The 24,676-nt window shown below is 37.8% G+C and overlaps 1 protein-coding gene across 8 annotated transcripts in view; it reads right to left on the reverse strand.

Moving 5' to 3' along the window:
• The window catches only part of LOC128865125 (protein madd-4), a 322,915-nt gene that overhangs the window by 172,444 nt on the left and 125,795 nt on the right, over positions 1-24,676 (reverse strand). For all 8 annotated transcript variants that reach the window (XM_054105124.1, XM_054105122.1, XM_054105126.1 and 5 more), the window contains exons 8-10: positions 10,175-10,304; positions 1,220-1,322; positions 588-683 (exon numbers count right to left, since the gene is read on the reverse strand). In XM_054105124.1, the coding sequence (XP_053961099.1) occupies positions 588-683; positions 1,220-1,322; positions 10,175-10,304 (329 nt within the window). The remainder of the gene's footprint in view (positions 1-587; positions 684-1,219; positions 1,323-10,174; positions 10,305-24,676) is intronic.

Consider the following 24,676-nt stretch of genomic DNA (forward strand, 5'->3'; position numbering starts at 1 on the left):
AAACAAACAAAGTTTTCCTCTTTATAATATTAGTATAGATAAATCAGTGCATGCTGCTAGAGTGTTTAAAAGAGAGAGTTTAGTGTGTGTCTAATAATATATTATTAACTCATGTAAGCTATGTTACACCACCACTACCACACCACACCGGGTTATGCCAACCACATCGAAACGTATGTGCGAGCTTTCACACAGAAGCGCTATTACACTTAAACTAAGTCACAGGTACTCTTAAATTAAGCGCGAAAAGCAGTCTAAATTAATGTTAGCCCTTTGTTGTAACCCGCAATCGCATGTACGCACACCCACACACACACATGCATAGTCGCACTGCATAATCGCACAAGCGGAAATCCCATGAAAAATGAAAGCTTCATAATTAAAATGCAAACTATGCGAAGACGAAATTTTACGACATAAAAGGAAAGTTGAATGAAAAAAAAAATGGCAACGGCATAAACCAGCAAAGTTGGGCAGCAAAGAAAGGAACTGCAAGAACCTGCTCTTTAATTGTTTTTTTTTTTTGTCTACTAGCTTTACCACTACATAGTAAAATATGTATAAAATACTACTGAAAGCATACTCACTCCAGTCCAATCTTCCACCTCCCACGTAGGACACTTCTCAATCATGCAGGGCTCCTGCGTGGCTGGCTTTGGCGCTCGACACATCACATCCAGTACCTGTAATAATGGAGAGCGTGCAACAAACAAGAACGGAAAAAGTTAAGCAAAAAACAAAAAAACGACAAAGTGAAAATTTTATAAGAAAATGGTAGATGGATGGCGGTAATTTCACGAAATTAGTCAAGTAACCACACAACAACAACAACAAGAACAAACAAAAACAGTGCGATAAACGCTCAGTAGCAATTATGAGCACAAAAGCGAGCGCTGCTCACGAGCCATTGACGAGCTTCCAGCTGCGCACACAAGAGCTTGCAGCGTTTTTTTTTGTTCTCGGATAGTCTTCAAAGCGCATAAATGTAAAGTTACAAAGCAGTAAAGTGCGGTGCGCCAAGCAGACCGACGTGTAACGTTGGAGTGGCTAAACCGCGCAAGCTGGGTGGCTAAAGTAGCTGTGTATGAATGGACGTGTTGTATTTGTTTTTGTTGCGCTTTTCAGCAAAGTATTTTTTATTGTTGTTTTGTTGTGTTGTTTGCTGTTGTTTTCTTCTTTTTTTCCACTGTTGCTATTTTATGACTCAATTTGCGCTTACCGTTGTCTTGATGCCATTATTCTCCTCCGCACAAACAACCATGCGCTCGCGATATCCAGCACCACAAAGGCGACTACACGGACTCCAGTCATCGGTGAGCCACCTGAAGTGAAATGAAAATGAAATTAAAGCAAATAATTTCTTATTGCAAAGGGGTGTGGCTCTAAGGTGTTTGAGGGAGTGGCGAATTGTGAAGGTAAAGTGAGAAATGAGAGGCAAGGGTACGAAAGGCAGTCGCTCTGTAAGATATTGCTTTTTATTGTAATTATTTTTCACCAAGAATAAAGTTCTTTTAATTTTTAGAGCCTAAAATTTAAAACATCAAACAGCAGAATTTTAAGAAATTGAATTTCATTGGTGGGAGAGTCTGTATAATAAAGGGATACCTTCTCTATTTGCAAAGACTAATTTGAATGGACTTCACTCGCTTCTTTGATGCAGTTAAAGCGACATTTAAAGTATTACTTCACTTTTTGTTTTTTAAGTTTTTTTTTTGCATTTTTCAACTCCTTAGAGTTTAAAAAATGGCCTTCGAAAATACTTTTGAAAAACTCAGAGATAAAAAACGAGTATGGGAAAAATTAAATTTAGGAAATTTGATTACAAATTTTATTTAAAAAAATTGTATTACAAATTTTATTAAAACAATTTTATTAAAAAAATTATTACAAGTTTTATTAAAATTTTTTTTTAATTTTTTCTGAATTTCTGAAAATTTCATTTTTTTCAAATGGCGGGAAGTTACTCTTGACCTTTTTTAATCAATTTCAAAGCTAGAATACACCAGAATTGTGACAGCAAGTAACAAAAAAATATTAAAAAGAAATACATCGTATTTTTTTTTTTTCTTATATCCCCAATTATCTCTATTTCGTAAAAGAGTTTTTTAGCAGCTTTTTACTAATGAGAGAATTCCCACGTGTGAAAGCATTCTTTTTTATGGAACCGTTTCAATTTTATTTTTCAGCTTTCCCAAACCTGAGATTAACTAACTGAACTATGCGTCGACAATTTTTCAAGACCACGACTTTGGTGCCCTCATAGGTAGGTAGGTGAAATGGTAGACGTGCCGGTCTGGCACTCTTCAAGTAGCACTAAAGCGCCATTTTGATACCATTATGAGATCTCCAACAGGAAGATATCTAGAGCCAGCCAAAGCTGTTCATATAATGGAGGAGATTGATTGGACTTTTTAGTTGGCGCACTGTCCCAGGCTGTCGAAGAAAGGAGCGCCCAGTGACCTTAGTCGTCTACCTGCTAAGCCCGGACATTTACAGAGAAAACGCTCTACAGTCTCTTTCTCTGAAAGGTCCCCACATCTTCTGCAATGGTGGTTAAATGGTGAGCCTAGCTTTTCCGCGTGTGTGCCGATCGTCCAGTGACCGGTAAACACAGCTACGAGTTTGGAAATTGAATGGCGAGGAGTCCAAAGGACTTTCTGAGTCCTTCGTATATCGTATAGCTCCATCTTGTCCTCAAAATATTGGGAAAAAACGAAATCGAATTAGAGAATTTAGGGAATTATTGTCATTTCTCTTCATCATGATAATATTGGTATGGCAAAATGGCCGCCGCGGCCTTGGCGGCACACCTCCATCTGATGGTCCAAATTTTCGATGACGCTGAGGCATAATTGAGGTTCAATGCCGTTAAGGTGTCGAATTATCTCATCCTTTAGCTCTTGAATTATTGCTTATCGACGTACACGTTTTCTTTCAAATAACCCCAAAGAAAGAAGTCCAACGGTGTCGTTGACGTTTAGGTGTGGCCCATCGGCCCTTGAAATATAACCACCCTTCATAAATAAAGCGTTTTTCAGTAAGAGCGCTTCAACTCTTGAACTTTTTTGAATAAAACACAATCGGTTTGACTTTTTTAACTAATTTTTTTTTTTTCGTATCGAGTTTGAACATATACATTTAAGTATGAAATTCGATTTCTTTTGCATGACCACCGCGTGCACGTTTTACGAAGTCCAATCGTTGAACCCAATTTTCGACCACTCTTTTGCATAAAACGGCCGAAATTACAGCAATTTCGCATTCAATATTGGCTCTGAGCTCACAAATCGTCGCCGGCTTGTTACTGTAGACCAATGACTTCACATAACCCCAAAGAAAATAGTCTAGAAGCGTCAAATCACACGAGCGCGGCGGCCATTCGACCGGTCCATTTCTGGAAATAATGCGCTCATCGAACTTACTCTTCAACAAATCAATTGTAGCGTGTGCTGTGTGGCTTGTGGCCCCGTCCTGTTGAAACCACATGTCGTCTAAGACCATACCATTCAATTGCGGCCAAAAATAATCGTTTATCATGTCGCGGTATCGATTTCCATTCACAGTAACGTGGCGATCGTTCTCGTCAACGAAAAAATATGGGCCAATTACGCCGCCGGCATGTAAACCGCAACAAACAGTGATTTTTTCGGGATGCAACGGTGCCTCATGAATCACGTGTGGATTGCTTTCTGCCCAGTAACGCATATTTTGCTTGTTGACTTCATCACTGAAGATGATTTTTTGAAAAAAATCTGGATCAAAGTAGCAGCAACAGAACGATTATTTTCATAAAAAATTTGCACGATTTGCAATCGTTGCTCAAATGTGTAGCGTTCCATGATGAAATGTATACTAATGAAGTTTACAAATGACAAGCGAAAAATAAAAAATATTGCGTCGTTCGCCCTCCATATCGGAAAAAAGTTGAAGCGCACCTATTGAAAAACGCCTTACAATCAAAACATATCACACTTTATTGAAAGGAAATTCTGAAAAATTTAACATTTTTGGGCTGTTAAAAGGCAGAAGATGGTAACTAGTGATGCCAGTCCCGGCATTCTGTTATTTTCAGCCCCGAAATTTTCGATATTATTTGCCAACAATTGGAGATTCATAAATTTTTTCGAGTTAAGTTGTTGCAAAAGTCCGGGAGTGTAAAAACCACATGAGAACTAACTACTTTCGCTAATGTAGCACCATCTAATGCCACCAGTGGCTGGTAACATCACCGGGGACTGCCTAACGAAAACACTTGGGAAACGTATGGGGGTTTGCCTCTAAAAACTTTTGTCGCAGTTGCAGGAACGTGGTGGGGCAAAACTTAAGTCCAAACTAGTGATATGACTAATGGTTGTTATACCCTCGTACTTACATTTTCTTAAGTATGCCATGTTGCCCAAATTTAAATCCCAAACTGCCATTATTTACTTGTATTTCTGGCGTCGTTTGATTTCGATTTCTTACAAAAATATTTTTTCAGTAGGTGTACAAAATTTTTTTGAAGTTTTTTTTTTTAATTTAATCATTATTTCATGTAATTCAAATTAAATTTTTCCAAAAAAGAATTTTGGTAATTTGTTAATTTTTTAAATTTTTTTTTAAATTTTTTTTTTTTAGTTTTTAAATAAATAAATTAAAATTTAAAAATAATTAAAAAAAATAGTGATATCACAACTCAGCCAACAATAGTCCGAACGTTACCGGATGACACTGCGTTACTCACAATTGATGGTGTCTAGGTTACCTACTAAAAACTTCAGAAAGGACTCGATAAAATAACTCATTGGTTGAAAGAGTGGCGCAATAAGCCAAACGAGACAAAATAAAATCTACCTAAGTCGCTTTTACACTAAATAGAAAAACTTGCTCCAATAATATAATCATCCCCCAAACTAACGTCACAAAATATCTCGGCATGCATGGAAACTTACATAGAAAGCCCATACTTTCACCAAACGGAAGGCTCTAGGAATAAAAGTCAGAAGCCCCTAGTGGTTACTACATCGAAATTCTCAAGTTTCTCTTGAAAGTAAGCTCTCGCTTTACTCAGCTATCTTGAAATCGATATGAATTCAACTTTCGGGCGATATGACATTCAACTTTGGGGCACTGCAGCTAACTCCAACATTAAAATACCTCAAAGAATCCAAAGAGTTCAACCCTAAGAATGATTTCAAGCATTCCTCAGTGCCAAAGTACCCACAATAGTTGAAGAAATAAGAAAATATGCCACATCAAAAAAATCACGACTCCAACCAATCGCACTCACAGAAATAATTGCAAATCCCATAACCTTCACCAGACTCAAGAGAAAGTCTACAACAGACCTCATATATTATAATAATAAATTAGTCGGAATTATTATTTATCATAAAATTAACTGGGTGTATTCCATAAATGCTTTTTCTCTCAAAAGAATTAAATAGCTTTAAGTAAAAACTGCTTAATGCTTAAAAAACAGATCGATGCATCCAAGGAAATGAGCGAATATTTATTAAGTCCCATTTCATTTTCCACCATTCGAGTCATATGTGTTTGAGTGTTCAAATGTACTTATTTCTGTACAAAAAAAAATTTATGTGTGTATTTACTCATCTACAACTGACCCAGTGTCTATAAAGAACTTTCACATTCCAACAACTTTCTTTGAAGACATTTTGGTGCCACACAATCTTCTTCTTGCTAAATTGCATTGTTAGAACAGATTCGCATTCATACAAAGTTATACACTTCTGCAATGTCTTCCTCGTATGCATTTGCGCTTGAGTAGGAGAGTGTCGAGCACACACCCCCACACATACATACAAGCCTGCTGATGTTGCCCCAACCAAAACAAGTTCATATGTTCAACTTATATGCAAATGGAGCAGGAAATTGAACTGAGAAAAACAAGTTGGGTTGTAAAATTTCAGCGAAAGTGGAGGTGCGAAAGACGTATGTGAAGGGAGGCATCAGTAGTTGGACAGTTTCATACAGAGAGCTGACGCGTTAACAAGAAACGCAGAGAACTGAAAAAAAAGAATCCATTTAATGCGTTCCAACAATGTGGCCAAGGACAATGAAAAACAGCAGAAAGTAAAACAATAACAGGAAGTTGAAACGTGTCCAGTGAAAGGGGGCAAATAATGTAAATATGTAACGGGTGTTTTTTTTTTTGTTTTGAGGTAAATAGTTTTTTATCGAATCGGAATTTAATTTATTTCCGCTTCAGTAGTTCCTGAATTGTTTATTAATAGCGGTCACCCCTTGGCCGGCAATGGCACACCTCATTGGATTTTTCTGCCATGAAAAGGCTCCTCATAAAAAACCATTTGCTGTTCGGAGACAAACGAGACAAATAATAGGAGGAGCTCGGCCTCAAAACTAACGGAAGTGCGCGCGTCAATTATTTATTTGTTTAGTTCCCTAAATAAATTTGAAAAAATAATAACATTTTGCCTATTACATTCGCCCTATTTAGTAGGACTCCTTTGGCGGCCTGTTCATAGTAAGATGTGCGCTGTGGCATTACTGCGAGGTTCGTCACGACCAAAGACATCAGGAAAATGGGCAAATCTTTCTAGGCACTCGAGCTTGGCAGGTGGCCTTCTCACTATCGATGGAGCAGTCCTCTAAAAACACACAAACTCTTCATAGGTGGCTACAGAGGTAATCATCATCAAGGTCCCCTCTTTGGTTACAACACCAGAAACCGTGTTCCAGACCTTTGCACATCACGAGAGCCTTTTTGGCATGGGCTTGGATGTTTTGTAGAATTTCGATCTCTGGAATGACGTCTAAATCTAAAGACGTCTTAACTCATGAACTACATGACTTTCAACGCAATTTCAAGTTATTGCTTTCGTTTCTGTAAACCTTTCTTTCTGACTAAAGAAATGAATCCCTAGAAGTGTTAATGCTGAGTCTATTTTTTTAGGCAGAGTTAAGAATCTTATCAAAATTAGTGTCCCTTATGGCTGAGTGGCCGGCATATTTTTGAGAATAGATTCCATTGCCAGTTAGCAGAAGATCAACAACTAGGCTACACAAGAGGAGTAATAGAACTCCACAAGAGGAGTAATAGAACTCCACTTGTGGTCATCATTCTTTGCTTCTTAGTTGTAAGTCCCTAACCTCCTCTAGTTCAAAGCAACTATGCAGTTACCGAGCTGAGCCTGTTAGTACTACTCCGTGGAGAGGGAAGGCGATTCGCCGCCTCTGCTGTGTCACAGTCTTTCCTGGCGACTCTCTTCCTCCTCCATAGTCCTCGCCACTAAGTCGCATGCCACATTCCCCTTTTCCTTCGAGCGCAGCATTGGCTGCACGAATGTTTTCGGCAAAGAAGGTTCGCAAAAGGCTCTATGGAGGTTTTCTTTTGCAGAACGGAGGTGCGAGTGCGTGGAGAATATGTGATGAGCATCATCTATAATGTTTTCATCGTAGTAATCCCAATAGGAATAGGCGCCGTGGTAGAACCTATGTAACTGTGCCTTGAAGCAGCAATGTCCAATCAAGAAGTGGGTCAGGTGAAAGTCCACTTCTTCATGCGGCCTCATTAGGCAAAGTTTTCTGTTGGAAACGTATTTGTGCATCCAATGCTCTTTTGTAGAGATAACTCAGCTTGCTTGCTACTCATTGAAGCAATTTTCTCGTAACGCCGCATGAGTAGACGCGCTTATAGGGCAGATGTCTACCAGGTACATGCCAGATATTACTAGAGCAGCTCTCGTCGGACACCGTTTAAAAAGCACTACATAAGCGTAGAGCTCACAGCACATGGATACACTGTAGTCCTCGGAGCTATGCTTGCTTTTTCTTAAGCTATTTAATTAACTGGTACAATTCAGTCAATGTAAAATTCCAAAATTCCACGTATGGCAAATTCGACAAAGCTGCTCAGACGAACGATTACTTTCAATTCAATGTGAATTCTCAAAATTCATTTTCACCTTTTATCAACTTTTTCTAATACTCGACTCTAAGACTTAGGGCATGGAAACTTTTCTATGTTTCAGCAGCACCCGTTACTTTTATAATATATTGTTAGTGTAGCGAAATAGGTATGCACGCAACATGTAACATTCTTTTAAAGAGCAGTAATGACCTTTAGTAGGCAAACAAAAGCAGAAACATTTTAGTTATTTAATCTGCCTTTAGCTTTATTGCCTAATTCCTTGTTAAGGAACTGAAAGTATTTCATAGTTACATTTTTAAAGTTGAAAAATGTTCTCTAATCGGGCGATCCTGCATGGCTGCTTGCCTCACTGGTTTTTAATATTTCTTGTTTGTACTTTAGTCTGCCTATGGGACTCATCTGCGGTAGATGGCCAACCTGTGCCTGTTTCCTCTTCTGATTGTTTAACTTGGCTGGTAAACTGAACTTTTATATCTCTTTGTGAATATGGCAACGTATGGGCTTTAAGATATTTCGATACTAGCGCCACCTAGGGGGCTAATTTTTTGGAAAAGTATTTGCTTTTAGCTGATATATTCTACGTCCACAAACAGGGTGTCGTCCGAAGGTGCCAGCGCCACTTGTGGAGTAATATTTTGAAAGCAAATAATAGCTGCGGGTCTCATACGTCAAATTCTGTTTATCCATTCTGGAGATTAATATATGCAAACAAGCGAATAAAGTATTTAGAAATGTTTTAATTGTCAAATAATACAGGTTGGTCGAAAAGTAAGTAAGCAAAAATACAAGGATGTGGCTTTTGAAATAAAGCTAGTTTCCTTATTCAATATAATCTCCTTTTATTTCTTATTCGAAACTTATTCCATTGATCCTCCAATAATTGCATGCCATTTTTTTAATGATTTCCCGGAAGCTCTGCAAACTACTTTTCCACAGCTGCAACACTTCTTCATTGGACGAAAAATGCTTTCCACGAAAGAATTGTTTCAACTTTCTGAAAAGGTAAATGCCCTCAATAGTTTCGACCACAAATCTCGATCCCTTGCAGGCATTCTCCCGTTTTTTAGTACAAAGGTCTTGGCGTCGTCAGCAACTGTGTCAATGCGGGTTTTCCTTGGGTTACCTCTTTTATAAGACACACTGTTGTAAGAATTTTTTGCAATTTCGTAGGGGTCAATCCTCAGAGTAGCAAGCTTGATGTAGTCGGTCGTTTAGCTCAGCTCGGCATTCATCGTTGTAACATAGATGATAGTTGGTTGATGTGATCTATCCGCACTGCTCTAAGGTTACGGCGCAGGCTTTCTTTTTGCTCAAATATTGTAAGCTTTTCTTCATCCGCCTTACATATCTCCCAGGTTTCAGAAGTAACGCTAGGGCTATTTATTGTTTTGTAAAGTTTCAGCTTCGTTCGCTTAGAAAGAAATGAGGAGCCTAGATCCTTGTATAGCGAAAAGAAAACCTCTTTCTTGTTTGGATGTTCCTTCCGCAGAGATGACAGGTCCAAGATATCTCAACGACGTCACCCGCTCAAAAGTGTAACTGCCTATCGATATGACAGATTTAAACTCATTTGGAATTTTTACAGTGCACAAATTTTTAGTTTTTGATTTGTTTATGCGGAGGCCTAAGCTTCTGGCTGCGTTCTCAAGCTTTATAACATCCTTTTTCGCAGCTGCGATGTACATATATACATATAAAAAAATAAATAACTTCTGTTAGGTGTTTGGCTGAGCTCCTCCTCCATTATAGTGCCCTTCAGTCATTACCAAACCTCCGCGCAAGCTTCTACAGAGCAAACACGAGTTGAGGGCAGTGGATCACCTTAAATCCCCCCCGACTTATTCGATTGGGTGATTAATTTTGCGCCACCATGTATATGCACCTCATGAATTTGCTATTTCATGCCAAAATATTAACCAAACTTTAAAAGCTTAAACCTTACGCTTTTCTGATGCACCTTAAAATCCCCCGAACTAAAGCCATTAGTTATTTTTAAAGCACATATTTTTCTTCAGGCTCTTTAAACTTTTTCGAACGAACGACCTTTAAAACTAGGTCTTGGCAAAAGAAGGAACAATAAAACTTACATAGATACTGGTCGCATGGCAATAAAAGTAAAATGCTTCATCGCTTTTGTAAGACTTCCGCACCGAAAGCAGTGTGGGCCAACAAAAGCGAGCATTGTGGATGGCAGGCAGGCGGACGAAAGGATAAACAGACATAGAGAGACAGACAAGATTGCAACTAATGTTGCCAATGGCAGCACAGCACAAAACTTACCTTGGTGGACAGGTGTGCGTGTTGCAAAGTAGCACCGATGGTTCCGGCCGCTGGGGACCACTGCACATGGCATCCTCGACTTCCACGCCAGTGACACGATTTCGACACACAGGACGAGACATCTTGTAGCCTGCGGGTGAACAAAACGAGAAAGAAGAGAACAAGAAAATTTGTAGCACAATCACAGAAAGCAATGAATAAAAAGTGAAAAAAGTGGTAAATGGAAAATCGAAAATGGTGTAAGGAAACATTAAAGGTGTGTGTGTGTGTGTGTGTGTGTAACCAGATAAAACTACTTACAATCATTTTATCAATGAAAGTGTAAATTCAATAAAAAAAACCAAAACCGACACCAAACAAGGCGAAAGTTTCCGCAGCAAGACTGAATAAGTAGAGTGCGCGGGGGTGCGTCGGCGGTAATGGCGCCAAGTGACAAACTTAAAAACTCAAGCGCAGCCCTAGTGCCCCAGGCGACGCGAAGGCACGCAAAGTCATTGTAGAATTTAAGTACTTAAGTGGCTGCACTAAAACAATGGTGCACAAAGAGGGAGGGGCGGTCATGTTACTCGACATAACAGCAGACGCCCACGTTCACGCTCTTGCAACACAATGTCGGAACGCATGCCAGCGCACTGGCAAGAAACTACATTGGTATGTTTGTGCTGAGTTGAAGCATGGCATGCCGGTGCATCCTTCTCATATACTTGAGACTCTGCAAGTGGTCCGCCCCATTAATATGAGCGCTCCAGGCAAACCTCAACCAGCAAAACGTCAGTGAGCACCAGCGCGCGCGAAACAACTGAATTATAGGGTAGCATTAACATAATAGCTGACTTATATGGGTACGTACATACATATATGCATGCATACATACATGCATACATGTATACATGTAAACATATGCACATTTGAAGATATGCATGACTGCTGTACGAGCGTCGTTTGCAAAGTCCGTGCAAAAATGAAAATTATTTAATTGTTTGGGGTAAAACTTTTTTTATTTTTCAACAAAGTCTTTTTTTAGGCTTATCACTTCATGCAACGCTATTCTACTTATAGGCCCCTATTATGAGTTGGATTCGATCTTCGATATTCGTTAGTTGTGGAAGATCGAATGTCAATTTGGTATTATGAGCGGTGCAACCCTGTCGAAATTTTCGTTGTATACCGAATTTAGAGTCGAATGCAATTTTGCTTTCGATTGTGTAGCGTATTGTGGGAAGACCACCAAAGTTCAAGCAGCAAAAAAATGGGAGGAATTTACAACGGAGCTGAATTGCTTGGGACCATCAGTGAGAACGGCAGCAAAATGGATTAAGCTTAATAATGGTTTTTTTTTGTGATGTTTTTAGAAATACATTTTTATTTTCCCTTGGCAGGTATGGGCTGAAATACGTAGAGGAACTGAAATACATATTTTTTTCGAATGCCGAATAATTGAATAAAGAAAATTTATAACAAAAATAAAATAGAAACTGTGGCGTAAAGGAGTCTATTTAATACGTTTTAGATTTTTCTATAATATTCTAAGAATTTCATTTCTTATGTTTTCTGCTTCTCCGTTATTTGACTCCACTTCAATATCTTCAGCATCATCGTTGAGGGTCACATCGGATAACTCTTCATCCGGAAGTTGAACATTATAAAACAAGCAAATGTTGTGCAAAGCTGCACAGACATTAATAATTTGTGTTGCTTTTTTTGAAGAATAGTGAAGAGCTCTTGCCTGCAACAAACATCTAAATCGATTTTTCAGGACTCCAATTGTTCTCTCAATGATACTTCTCGCTTGGATTTGGCTCGGGTGCACTGCTGTAACTGGTTTTCTGTACTGGACAGTAGGTTCATAAACGCCTCTTTAGATAATCTAAAGTTCTTTAAAAATCTGTAAGGAAATATCTGTAATATTAAGTACGTCAACACATTTTGAAAATTCTAAACTTACTCAGTGGAAGCCATTTCTAGGGGGTTTGATGCGCCCCTTAACTGTTTTCTAATCTTTCATCGTTCGATGAATCGTCGAACCGCAGCTCCGTTGAACTCATTTTCGCAAAAAGTACTTTTTTTAACTTTTAAAAATGTTGTTAGCAAAGAATTTCAACACAATCGGTTTTTCTTTTATTTTGATTTGCTGTATCAGCTGAGAAAAATTATCTATTGTAAATGCGTCGAGCGATCGAAATTCACAATAGTCCTTTTCTTCAACGAATGAGCACGATAATACCAAATGAAAATTCGTTCGATCAGCACTTTCGACTACAGTCGAAGATCGAATGTTGCTCATAATAAGGGCCATAGTTTGTTGATCCCTTACTAATAATAGGGTATGTTTAATCTAAAAAAAAAGCCATTCGTTTCTGCAATCACCTCCTCGCTTGAATAAAATATTTTTCCCGTCAGCCATTTCTTTAAATTGGTGAACCAAATAGTAGTCCAAGGTATCCGAAAGAGTCAAGTCCATTAATTTTGCGACCACAACTGCTGAGGCGTGAGTTGATGCGTTGTCGCGTTGGAAAAGGAAAATCACTCGACTTCCTCGATTCAAACGAATGCCAAACACAAAGAAATAGGCCGATGTGGCTGAAAATTGATTTGCGTTCTTCCAAGAGATGCTCCTAACTAAACATAACCTCGATGTGCGTCAGTAGTGCCATCTCTCAGACTTTGCATAGACTTTTCAAACTACCTTCGTATGTATGACTTATGCATGTCTGTCTGCTGACGCAACGCCCAAGCAGTTATCGAGAATGCAGTGTGGATAGAGTTGCGCGGAATTGCACGCTGATGACACGCTTTCTAAGCAGATTTGAATCAATATATTGTCTGGGTGTCGGTTGGAATACATAGCGTACGCGAAGGTGCTTGAGTGGCATATGACACGCGTATGAGCGCACCTGCATGGATGCAATGTGGATACCATGGTAAGCATTCCCTGCAGAGGAATTCACAATATTGATTATTAAGTGTGAATAGCCCTAAATATACTACGTGTGGCTATTAAGTAACGCGACTGACGCTGTTAACTATTTTATTTTGAATTCATATGCACATAGTTTTTTCATTAAAAGACTCAAATCTTATACTTTTCAATGCAGATTTCACCTAAATAATCTTACTCTATTTTCTTAAAACTGCCGAATGCTGCTAGTGTTTTTCTTTAAGAAGCCTTTGCGATCCTGCCGATATGCAAAATGCTTAGAAAGGCGAGGGGGATATTAACATTGTTTGCGATAGTCCAGCTGTGATCAAGGCTCTGACGACGCCATGGTGCAGATCCAATATGATCAACTTCTGTAAGGAGTAGATCAAATCTGTTGGATGTGCAGGTAGCACTTCCCTGATCTGGATTTCAGGACAGCAGAATATAGAGGGAACTGAGATTGCCGATGAACTTGCCAGGAAGGGATTGACTGAATTGCTATCGAGGTCCCCTACCCGGAAATGGGCATCGCCCTGACTCTTGTTAAAAGGGAATTGCACAACTTATTTCTCAGCAAAGCCTAGAACAGACTGAGCTCCATTTGTGCGTGTGCTATTTCGAAAACCCTTTAGCCCCAGTAAAACAAAGCAAGACGCAGAAAGTTCTTGGGACTTCACGCTATTCAACTTACACACTCGTAGCATGGACGATCGGAATGCTCGCAGAAAAGCTAGATTTATATTACCATTTAACTCCCATTGCAGAAGTTGTGGGAACCTTTCAGAGAAGGAGACTGTTGAACATTTTCTCTGTAAATGTCCGGGTTTGGGAGCTAGGCGATTAAGGTCTCTCGGTGCTCCTTCTTTGACAGCCTGTGGCAGTGCGCCAACCTAAATGCCATCAATCTTCTCCGTTACATCAACAGCTCTGGTTGGCGGTAGATATCTGCCGGTGGAGGTCTCCAAATGGTATCAAATCAGTGTCGTGCTACTTGGGGAGTGGCAGACTTGTACTTCAACGATTTCACGGACCTACCTAATCTAGCACTAGAGAACTGTACTTGACATGGAATCTTTTGACAGACTTCATCCCCAATTCATGTGTTTTTAATTGCTTATGCAAGAACGTGCAAGTAGTAATGTTGCCGATGGTAGTTAAGTTCTTCCAAGTTGCTTGTAAAATATATTCAAAATTCTCTGCTCCATCATTATTATTATTAATATACTTAGATTTTTTCAGCAAAATAAGCAAACCGAAGACTGCCGTACAGGATTGCAGTTAGCGCTTGGTCATCTAAATAAGACGCCACCGCTTTGGGGGACTGTACTTTTTACAGATGAGAAAAATATAATCATTTGGATTAGAAGGTGGATGCTTCATATGGCGTGAAAATAATGTGGGACCCAAACCTCCAAAGTTGTGTGCTACTACAAGGTGGTACAAAATTAATTATCCCATTTTGAGTTTGAAAATATTTTTTACTAGAAAAACCAAAAAAAACATAAGATTGTTCTCAGTCTCCAATCTGATTGACTTACGCCAATTTTTGCAAAAATTATGATTAATTTTGAGCCATCTTGTATAAAACACGGCAGTGGTAACGTTATGGCTTAGTCATATACGTCATCCAATGGAGTCGGAAATTTGTTCTTTATTGAAGGAATCATCATCATTGGTTCCTGTTTCTGCCACTGGAGCATATGGCCACAGTAAAACACCTTTATCTGAATCTAATTTTTTGCAAGGAGCTTGATTTCTTTCGAAGTTTTTCCTGACGTTTCAACTTGCTTCTGGACAGTTCTCCTCCAAGATATTTTTGGACGGTCAACCTTGCGCGCACCTTGTGAATTCCAATCCAGTGCTTGACGACAGATTTCATGTGAAGCTTTGCGAATATGCCCAATCCCTCTCCACTTTCGCAGTTTTATCATGTTGGCTGGATTTTGCAACTCTCGTATAGGTCGTCGTTACTTATGGTGTTGGGCTATCAGATTTTCAATATCCAATATAAGCATCTGTTTACACAGAGAACAGGTGAGGGCTATATTTGAATTTTCGTTGAGTATACATGAATTTTGCACCTCCAAATCTGATGTGCGTGCTGCCGAAGCAGGGGATCCCTCACAACTTAAGTACCCCATGCAGACAATTGTTCCATAACGTTTTGATCCATGTTTGCTAACCTATTATTCGTTGGTCATTTCCGTGCGTTGATTATAAGCGCAAAGCAGGAGCTGGTAGGATGTACCACCCTTTTCTGAACTAGCACAGATTTCAAGGCTTAGACGAGCCGTTCGCTGCAAGGCCGTTTGCAGCCGCTCCTAACATGGTAAACAGACGATGCAATCCTGATAAGCCCGTAAACAGGATTTGTCGGAGTGGCCTCATCAGGATTCCCTTATTACGCCTTTTCACATTAGCTCGCTCTCGAACGGATGTTCGGCACCTACCCAGAGGATACTTGGACCCGGAAGTTGTGAGCTGCTTTGGACATATGCAGAAGAATTACCCTCGCCACTCCCAAGTGTATGGCGTTCAGGTACTTTCCCCACTTACTTGAACTTCTACACATGAAACCATCCCCTTATCGAATAAATTCTTTGTTTTTTGCCTTGTTCACTCCACTCAGGAGCATAGGGCCTCGACAAGACTCAGTCTTGCATTGGTTTCGTTAATCTATTTGCTTGCTGACAGGGTAGGGGATTAGCCTGCCGCTATATCGAAAAAATAGTGAACAAAAATGTTTCTGCAAGAAAAATTGGTTCAAAGCGCTAGAAGATTGCGAATTGAAGATGACTTTCGCTTTTATTCAGTTACCAAGCCTTTGCACAAATCACAGATAGTATGAACTGGGTTAGCATATAAATGTTTAATGCCGATAGACTTAGCTACTAGTAAGTTTCGTAATGTAATATAATTATTTATAAATAAATAAAATAGATAAGAATATTTAAATTAAAATATAAATGGCCAGACTAGATTTCAATTTCATTGATAATAAATGAAATAAAATAAGAAAATATCACATCCATATCAACTCTGATCTTACAAGAGCTATAATGGAAAAGTGGGATCAAATTAGTGTAGATTAGCCAAAAAAACTGGTTGACTCCACACCAAATAGATTTCAATCTGTGACTGATAATAAGGATACCCAACAAAATATACGTCCAGAATTTTCAAACAATCGAATTTTTTTGCATTTTCTTAAAGTATAATATCTTAGAAATAGTGTGTGCAAATTTGAAGTCAATCCGACAAATACTTTTCGGGTTATTCCAAAGTTAACAAAGGGCGTTCGGGCGCTCCGAAGCGTTCGCAAAACTTTAAATGCGTTTTTCTCAAAAGTGTGTTTTTGGAACTGGTGAACTTAAAAACCAATGGATTTTATACTAGTTTCGACAAACATAAAAAGCTCGTGCCTGATCAAAGGATTTTTTTCCAAAAACTTTAACTTTTTTTTAACAATTAATTGTCGAAGTTTTTCTATTATATTTCCTAAGGCCGCCATATTTTTTATTTTGGAAAAAAGCTTGCATCCGGCACAAGACTATCTATTGATAAAACTAATTTCTCTTGTCCGATTGATTTTAGATGAATCTTCTGGAGAAACTCCACACAAACAGTGATAACTGTTACAATTATAAGTTTTCTTTTTTGAAATTTTGCTAAAGTCAAGTCGGTGTATTAATGCATTAAGCAAGTCAAGATGATGCATTAATGCTATGTTTTTCTTTTTGTAAAAGAAAGCAATTGACTCGCAAATAATATAAATGATTGAAAATCATACTTTTTTCGGGCCCCTGACTACCCCTAACCCCTGAAATACTTTAAAATGTTAAAAAAATTATTGTAGAAATAAATAAGATACTTGTTCTCTTTTGAGCTGCATCATTTAAGCTGTGGCGTGAATTTTCCGTATGCAATTGCTTGTTTTATTTTTTTTAATTACAATGCAGTGAAATGAACGGACACTTTTTGAATTATTCGTTAAAAATGACATACAAAAATAAATAGGATGAAAACATATTCTGGTTGTCCATTTTCGCAAGATGCCATGAAATATAGCACTAATTTCTTTATAGAAGCCAGAGGTACTGCATTCGAAAGAGAAGATTTTACGATAAGCAGCTGACGGTCGCTGGCGTTCGAACTTCCACGGGAGCTATTCGATGTAAACTGAATGAAGTATTTTGGACGTGGTCTTACAGTTTTTGAAAACTGTTGTTTTTTTGTTTTTGCTCCTAATCTGTGTTTTTACCCCATGTTGAGAATTTTGGTACGAGGTTTTAAGTGAAATATCTTTGGTTTTTTTTCACATTTTTATCAATTTTATTTTGAAGCCTTTTCATTGCTGAAAAGTTAAGTATGGAGTGTTTTAAAATGAATTATTTTCGGTTTATTTATCATTTTTATTATTTTTATTTTTTAAGATAAAATTTATTTTGCACCACTTCTGTGGTGCATTTTCTTGCATGGGAACAATAAAGTATATAAACGGTGTAGTTCGATTGCCAAGCGGGTTATTAAAATTGCAAGAAAGTGTACACCTAAAGTTTGAGAGGAAGAAGAGTGTGAGATAATTCTGGTGGCATTTTCCCTTCGTACTCCTACAACAACAGCAAAGGCAATGATTATGCAAATCACTACATCAATTGCCATCCGAGACGAAGACATGCCAGCGCACAAGACATTTGACATTCGTAAGTAATCGTGTGCATGCACGTAAATATTTATTCGCTCTACGATAAGCGCAGCAGGTAGATCTGCTACTTGGTGAGTGTACGAGTATGCAAAATGAATGCGGATTGGTGTCACACATCCACATACTTTTCGAGCAAATCAACATACTTTTCGAGAGCTTAAGACGCTGCGCTCAATCACTTGTAGCTATGGCAAGGAATAAGGAATAAACGCTGCATTTCCTTCGCGTGCATATGTGAGCGCAAAATTTTTTTGGTATTGTCGCACAATGGTTCGTTATGTGGCGGTTCACATACTGGCGTAGCTGTGTCAAAAATTCAGCAATAAAAATCACCATGAGTGAGGAATAGATAAATTCGAATCCTTCGCGTATAACAACCGGATTTTAGGAATTACATTCGGATAAGCTTTCTAAGTGAAGATCTTCTACTGAAGACAAGGCAGTGCAAATATTTATATACTGACATACATACATAAATACGTATACTATATACACTAGACACTAAAGGAATATAAGAAATATATTAGTTAACTATAAGTATGAACCGCAAGGGAGCAGAGGTCGCGGTCGTCCAAAAAACATTTGGAGAAGATAGATGTTGCGCGAGCTAGCAGATGCCGATAACACATTGGTCGGTGCAAAACAACAGCGCAGAACCGTGTACGATGGAAGAATCTTGTCGGGCCCTATGCTCCCGAGAGGAGTGAATAAGGAAAAAAGGTATAATCTGCAACTTAAGAAAAATTTTTTTTTACACCCCGAGCTTAGATTTTGAGTGCCAATTCAAAATTCTGAGCATGCAGTTTTTTCTACTTGATTAAATCTGAGAAAAAGTGCATTAAAAAATATGTTTTCGCCGAACAGTCTAGTTTGAAAATAAAATAAATTTATATCTGGAACATTCTACAGTAAAATATTTTTTTTTCTAACTTTTTTATATTTATGTTTTAATAATTTAAAATAGGGTAATCGCATAAACAAATTTTTTGTATTTGAAGGTAGGGAAAATGAGTTTTCTTTTCTATTAAAATAGTCAAATTGAGTAAATTTTGAAGTTGTAGGCTCTCTAGTGGAGGGTTGTGAGCAATAAAACCACCAAAAATTCAACTTCTTTTTCCCAAATGTGCCCATATTTACACATTTTTTCCAAAAAAAATTTGCGTAAATAAAAAATAAAAATCAACTGAGGTTTAATAACCAAAGTGAAAAATAAGGAGCCTCGAAACATATTTTAAAGCTATGTAGAACCGTTTTGATCAGAATTTGCCAATAGAATACTTCAGATGTCAAAACAAAGTACGGAAAAATGTATACCACCCTAATGCACATAATTGAGGACCGAAACTTGAATGACTAAAGAAAAAGGAGAGGACGGGTATAAAGTCAAACTTGAATTGAAACAGAACTTCTGACACACGAAATTCCGTATTGGAGATTTCAGTAATACAAGGTGGCGCAAAATTAATCACCCTATAGAGAGTGAATGTCTAAAGAAAACGGAGAGGACAGGTATAACATCAGACTTCAATTGAAACAGAACTTCTGACACAAAAAATTTCGTATTGAAGATCTCAGTAATACAAGGTGGCACAAAATTAATCACCCTATCGAGAGTGAATGAATAGTATGCAATGAAACAGGAGAGGACGGGAATAAAGTCAGACTTCAATTGAAACAGAGCTTCTGACACAAAAAATTCTGTGTTTGAGATTTCAGTAATACAAGGTGGCGCAAAATTAATCACCCTATCGAGAGTGAATGAATAACGAAAAAGGAGAGGATAGGTATAAAGTCAGACTTCAATTGAAACAGAACTTCTGACACAAAAAATTTCGTATTGAAGATCTCAGTAATACAAGGTGGCGCAAAATTAATCACCCTATCGAGAGTGAATGAATAACGAAAAAGGAGAGGACGGGAATAAAGTCAGACTTCAATTGAAACAGAGCTTCTGACACAAAAAATTTCGTATTGAAGATCTCAGTAATACAAGGTGGCACCAAATTAATCACCCTATCGAGAATGAATGACTAACGAAAAAGGAGAGGATAGGAATAAAGACAGACTTCAATTGAAACAGAGCTTCTGACACAAAAAATTCTGTGTTTGAGATTTCAGTAATACAAGGTGGCGCAAAATTAATCACCCTATCGAGAGTGAATGAATAACGAAAAAGGAGAGGATAGGTATAAAGTCAGACTTCAATTGAAACAGAGCTTCTGACACAAAAAATTTCGTATTGAAGATCTCAGTAATACAAGGTGGCGCAAAATTAATCACCCTATCGAGAGTGAATGAATAACGAAAAAGGAGAGGACGGGATTAAAGTCAGACTTCAATTGAAACAGAGCTTCTGCCACAAAAAATTTCGTATTGAAGATCTCAGTAATACAAGGTGGCACCAAATTAATCACCCTATCGAGAATGAATGACTAACGAAAAAGGAGAGGATAGGAATAAAGACAGACTTTAATTGAAACAGAGCTTCTGACACAAAAAATTCTGTGTTTGAGATTGCAGTAATACAAGGTGGCGCAAAATTAATCACCCTACCGGAAGATTTATAATTTGTGAAAACGTACACGCCGTCAATGGTGTTTGATGTTTGTGAATTAAGCAGCTGCAGTATACAAGTGGAGCGCTAAATGTCAAAATAAAATTTTCGAGCACTTAAAATCATTTCTTTTTTATTTTATAAAAAAGTTGTTCAGAAACAAAATGGAAAAATTAACTTTGCTTTGATTACCGGTTTTTTCTTCTAACTTCAAGATATATTTCGTTCTGCTTTTTGCTGCCTAATAGTCCCACTCAAGGGCTACAACGCTAGTGGCAACTCAGGTTAGTGTCGTTCGAAACTTTTCCGTAAACGCAACCAAACAAAAAAGAGTGAGAAGTACGCGAAGCGTTTTGAGGCGGTATTTTTATGCACGCATTCGAAAGGGCTGAAATTATCTTACAACGCGGCTGCAAAAGTAATTAAAAAATATAAAAAGTTTTTTGTGACTTTTCCGAGCGCACCTTGAAGCGAGTGACGACAAAAAAACAGGATAAAGAGATCCTCCCACTTTTTAAGCGGGACCCTTCTTTGTGACTACGCCAAGCACGATCAGTTCTTGCTAAAAAGGGAATAGATGTGAGTATCACACCATCGAACGTATAGTGAAGGCGGCGAACATATCTTACTATCCCTCATCATCACAGAGCAGTGGCTCAGAAAAACACATTGAAAAACAACAAAACAAGAAAATGGCGTTACAGTAATGGAATGGCCTTCCCAGTCCCCAGACGCCAACCCCATTGAAAATGTGTGGGGAATTATGAAAACACATGTTGCCAGAGAGCCCTTCCACGACTTAAAGCAACTGGTGCGTCAAGTTCGCAAAATCTAGTCCTGTTTGTCGATGATCTACGCAGAAAAGCTGGTTCAAAGCATACCGCAAAGAGCCAGGCTATACTCGACAACGATGGAAACTACACGGCTTATTGAGTAACTGCTACTCGTGCTACTTTGTACATACATACTTTTCTTTATACTTCCTGAATAATCGCAGTTCTTTTTTACTGACACAAATCGTATATAGGCTGACTGACTAGCGAAACCTGCTTCGCTTCGCATTTGTACTGATGAGACACATGACATACGAGAAAAAACACAAATTAAAAAATTGGGACTAAAGCCGCACTTACAGCCTTACTTTGGTCGGAAAATTTATTATAAATTAATTTGTTTTTAATCTACGCAGTACAATAAGTCTAAAACTTGCGTGCCATAAAACTCGGTCCTCCATAATGTTCGTACTAGTGTGTGTTTGCGATGTCTCTATATCACAACATTAGCTTGGACAAAGCTTCTTTGAGTGCTAGCTTTAACCCGTAGAACTGCTTTGCCTTCGGTAATCCATACAAAAATTGGCTGATTAAAATTTCCGCAGAACTCTTTAGTCCCCTAACTAACTTTTTTATTCGACTTTCGCCGTACCTACAATATATTAAGAGAGCGTCAAAAATGCCCATTTGGTTAGGAGGTAAAGGTTAAAATGTAGCAGAAGAAAATTTCTCGTTAAATTCTGTTATAGAAGTTGAGGGACAAAAATTTGAATTTAAAGTCGTTTTATAAATTATTCGCATTTTCGCCCAACATTTTAAAATTTTAATCCTTCGCAATATTTTTTTTTTCATTGTTTTCATGTTAAAAAGAACCGGAGATATGAATGGAGGAACCGGAGAATTGAATAAATCTTAAAATTGTTAAACTTTTTTTTTCTTAATTTTCCAATTTTCCAGTTTACTTCGTATTATTCTCAAGCTTACAAATAAACCTATTTTTACAAAAATGGAAGGTTACATCTAAAATACTTGGATTACTGAGCATGGAAAAAAATTTTAAATTTCCGAGTAAAGCCTTGAATAATTTTTTTTTTTAATTAAACTGAGATTACTTCCCAGCTAGTAGACGATTACTCATCATTGTTCACTATGCTACTGCGTATCGAATGTTACGCACACCCTTTTACCTCGGATGTCCTAGGTGAGCGAAGTAACGAAAGAACTCAATTTTATGTTGTAGACTTCTTAAGGGGGGAGCCTGCTTTAGAGGCTTCAAAAAATCGATTTTTTCGTGGATTTTTTTGGGAAGGAAAGAAATATTCGATTGAAACGAAACTTTCTGGTTTTATTTCTATATATTTCAATAGTCTTTTTAAATTTTTTCATTAAAATATATGTCATATTACGCCTGGTACAAGCATTTTGCCGAGGCGCCTCGAGTGTGCATGTGTCGTGCGGCGGCAAAGATGCAGGTCGCAATTTTCATCTGAAACCAAAAGCCCAAAAAGCTTTTATTTAAGTATAGATAGCTTCTAGTTTAACCAAGAAAATTAAACAAAAAGTGAGAAATTCAACAATTTTTCGCTAATTAAAAAAAATTATTTTTTTTTGGAAAAATAAATTCACTTTAGATTTTTTAAAAAGTGGGTTAATCATAAATTTCTTAAGGAATTTTAGGTTCAACTAGAAGAGAATTTAATTCCGAAAACAATCAATGTTATCTCGTTTCAATAGAACGTTTAACTTTTCCCCTATCTTTTCCGCCAATTAGGAAAAATCGCAAAAATAAAAAACCGAGAAATCGCACTTCGAGCGATCCGGCCGCTCGTATACCTGCTCGACGCTTGCTCACAATTTCTTTTCGAACTCCGAAAATATTTTGAATTTGTTTCTGAAAATTTGAGGTCACATTCTTGGATAGTTTGGGAAGACATTTATGCAAAAAAACAAAACATCGATTTTTTGAAGCCTCTAAAGCAGACTCCCCCCTTAAGTGGGCACTCCTCATTTGCCGCTAGAAAATTCAACTTATGAAACTCCTGAACGAGTGCAATTAAAGATTACAATTAAAGATTAAAAGTGTTAAGAAATCTCGTTTGCTGCTCGTTAAGTATGCCAAAATGAGTATTCCTTTCTTTTTCGCCTCCGTAGATCTCACTTCTACTTCTCCTGAGTTCTAACTCGATAGGTATGAAGGTATATCGATACTTAGTCGTGCCTCAAGCCGATTACTCCTCACTTCCATTTACAAGCATTTCCGTGATAATCGTCGAAACAATTCCTTGCCTTTGCTGTACCAAGACGTGACGTATATCCTTCCCTTCTTTTCATATTATGTCTGCCTTTATAATGGCAGTGATTATTAAAGAGATTTTTTACTTATGTGTGAGTTGTTCTAGAACTCAGTAGACACGCACATTTCATTGCGTGATGAATATATTGTGTGCTAACAAAAGCTTTGTTGACATTTAGCCATTTATGTGCCCATGTACGCAAGCACGTAGGCCCAGCGCCTACAAATACGCAATACACAAAAGAGTGTATGTATATATAAATGCTTTCCCTATGATTTCGTTTACTTCTACATTTAAGTGTGAGTTAAGTGAGAGTTTTCAAATACTTATTGTGTCTTAACATACTTAGTAAGTATAGCGTGCCATATTGTGACCCACCACGTCTTGGCGCTTTGGCGCATGACCTTCCAAACTCGCTTGGCTTCTTGACAATGTAAAAAATTATGCCGTTTATTGGTAAGTCATTTATTTGACCATTCCACGGTAATGGTTACCAAAGGAAAGGAAAATAAATTTACGAATTCCAGTATATCCAAATGCTACCAGAGATACAGAGTAACCAGTACTTAGTTCTCATTAAGGAAATCGTATCTCATAGCGTCTGACAGGGAATAGCCTCAAGAAAATTGTGTTGCTGTTCAAGAATAAAGTTATGTATTTATGACAATGTCTGCTCTGAAAATGCAGGTGAGGAATATGAAAAGGTGCTGCAGATAACGAAAATCAGATTTGAGATGAGTAGCAAATAGTGTGGTGAAACTTTTGGAAAATTTGAAAGTTGTAGAATATGACGTTCCTGGAGTTTCAGAAGACCTCATCTTAGAAAAGTTGCCAACTCCATATTTCGTTATATGTGATAGGTAAGCGCCTCTTCGTATATAAGCACTTGTGAATTCCGATATTTTCTGCTAAATTAAGTTATTTTAATAAAATAATATTACTACATATTTTTTTGCCTTCATACTCAAGCGGGCCAAAAACACTCGGACCAAAAACACTCGTCATAGTTGAACTAAAAGCTGGAATGTAGATAAACAAAAAAATTGTTGAAGTAGATTTGTTCGAAACCGCTAATCTCTGAAATTAATTAGTTGATTGGCAGTATACAGCTTAATAATGAAAGTAAGGAACAGGGAATCCCCTACAAGATAGCTGACTATCATATAAGCACTCATATTAGCATCATCACTATCCTCATCCAACTACATATTTTCGTTTTAGCCATGGGAAAGTTCTGATAGTTTCCCCTTGTCGGT

The sequence above is a fragment of the Anastrepha ludens genome, chromosome 5 (assembly GCF_028408465.1).
Source record: "Anastrepha ludens isolate Willacy chromosome 5, idAnaLude1.1, whole genome shotgun sequence".
NCBI classification, from domain to species: Eukaryota; Metazoa; Arthropoda; class Insecta; order Diptera; family Tephritidae; genus Anastrepha; species Anastrepha ludens.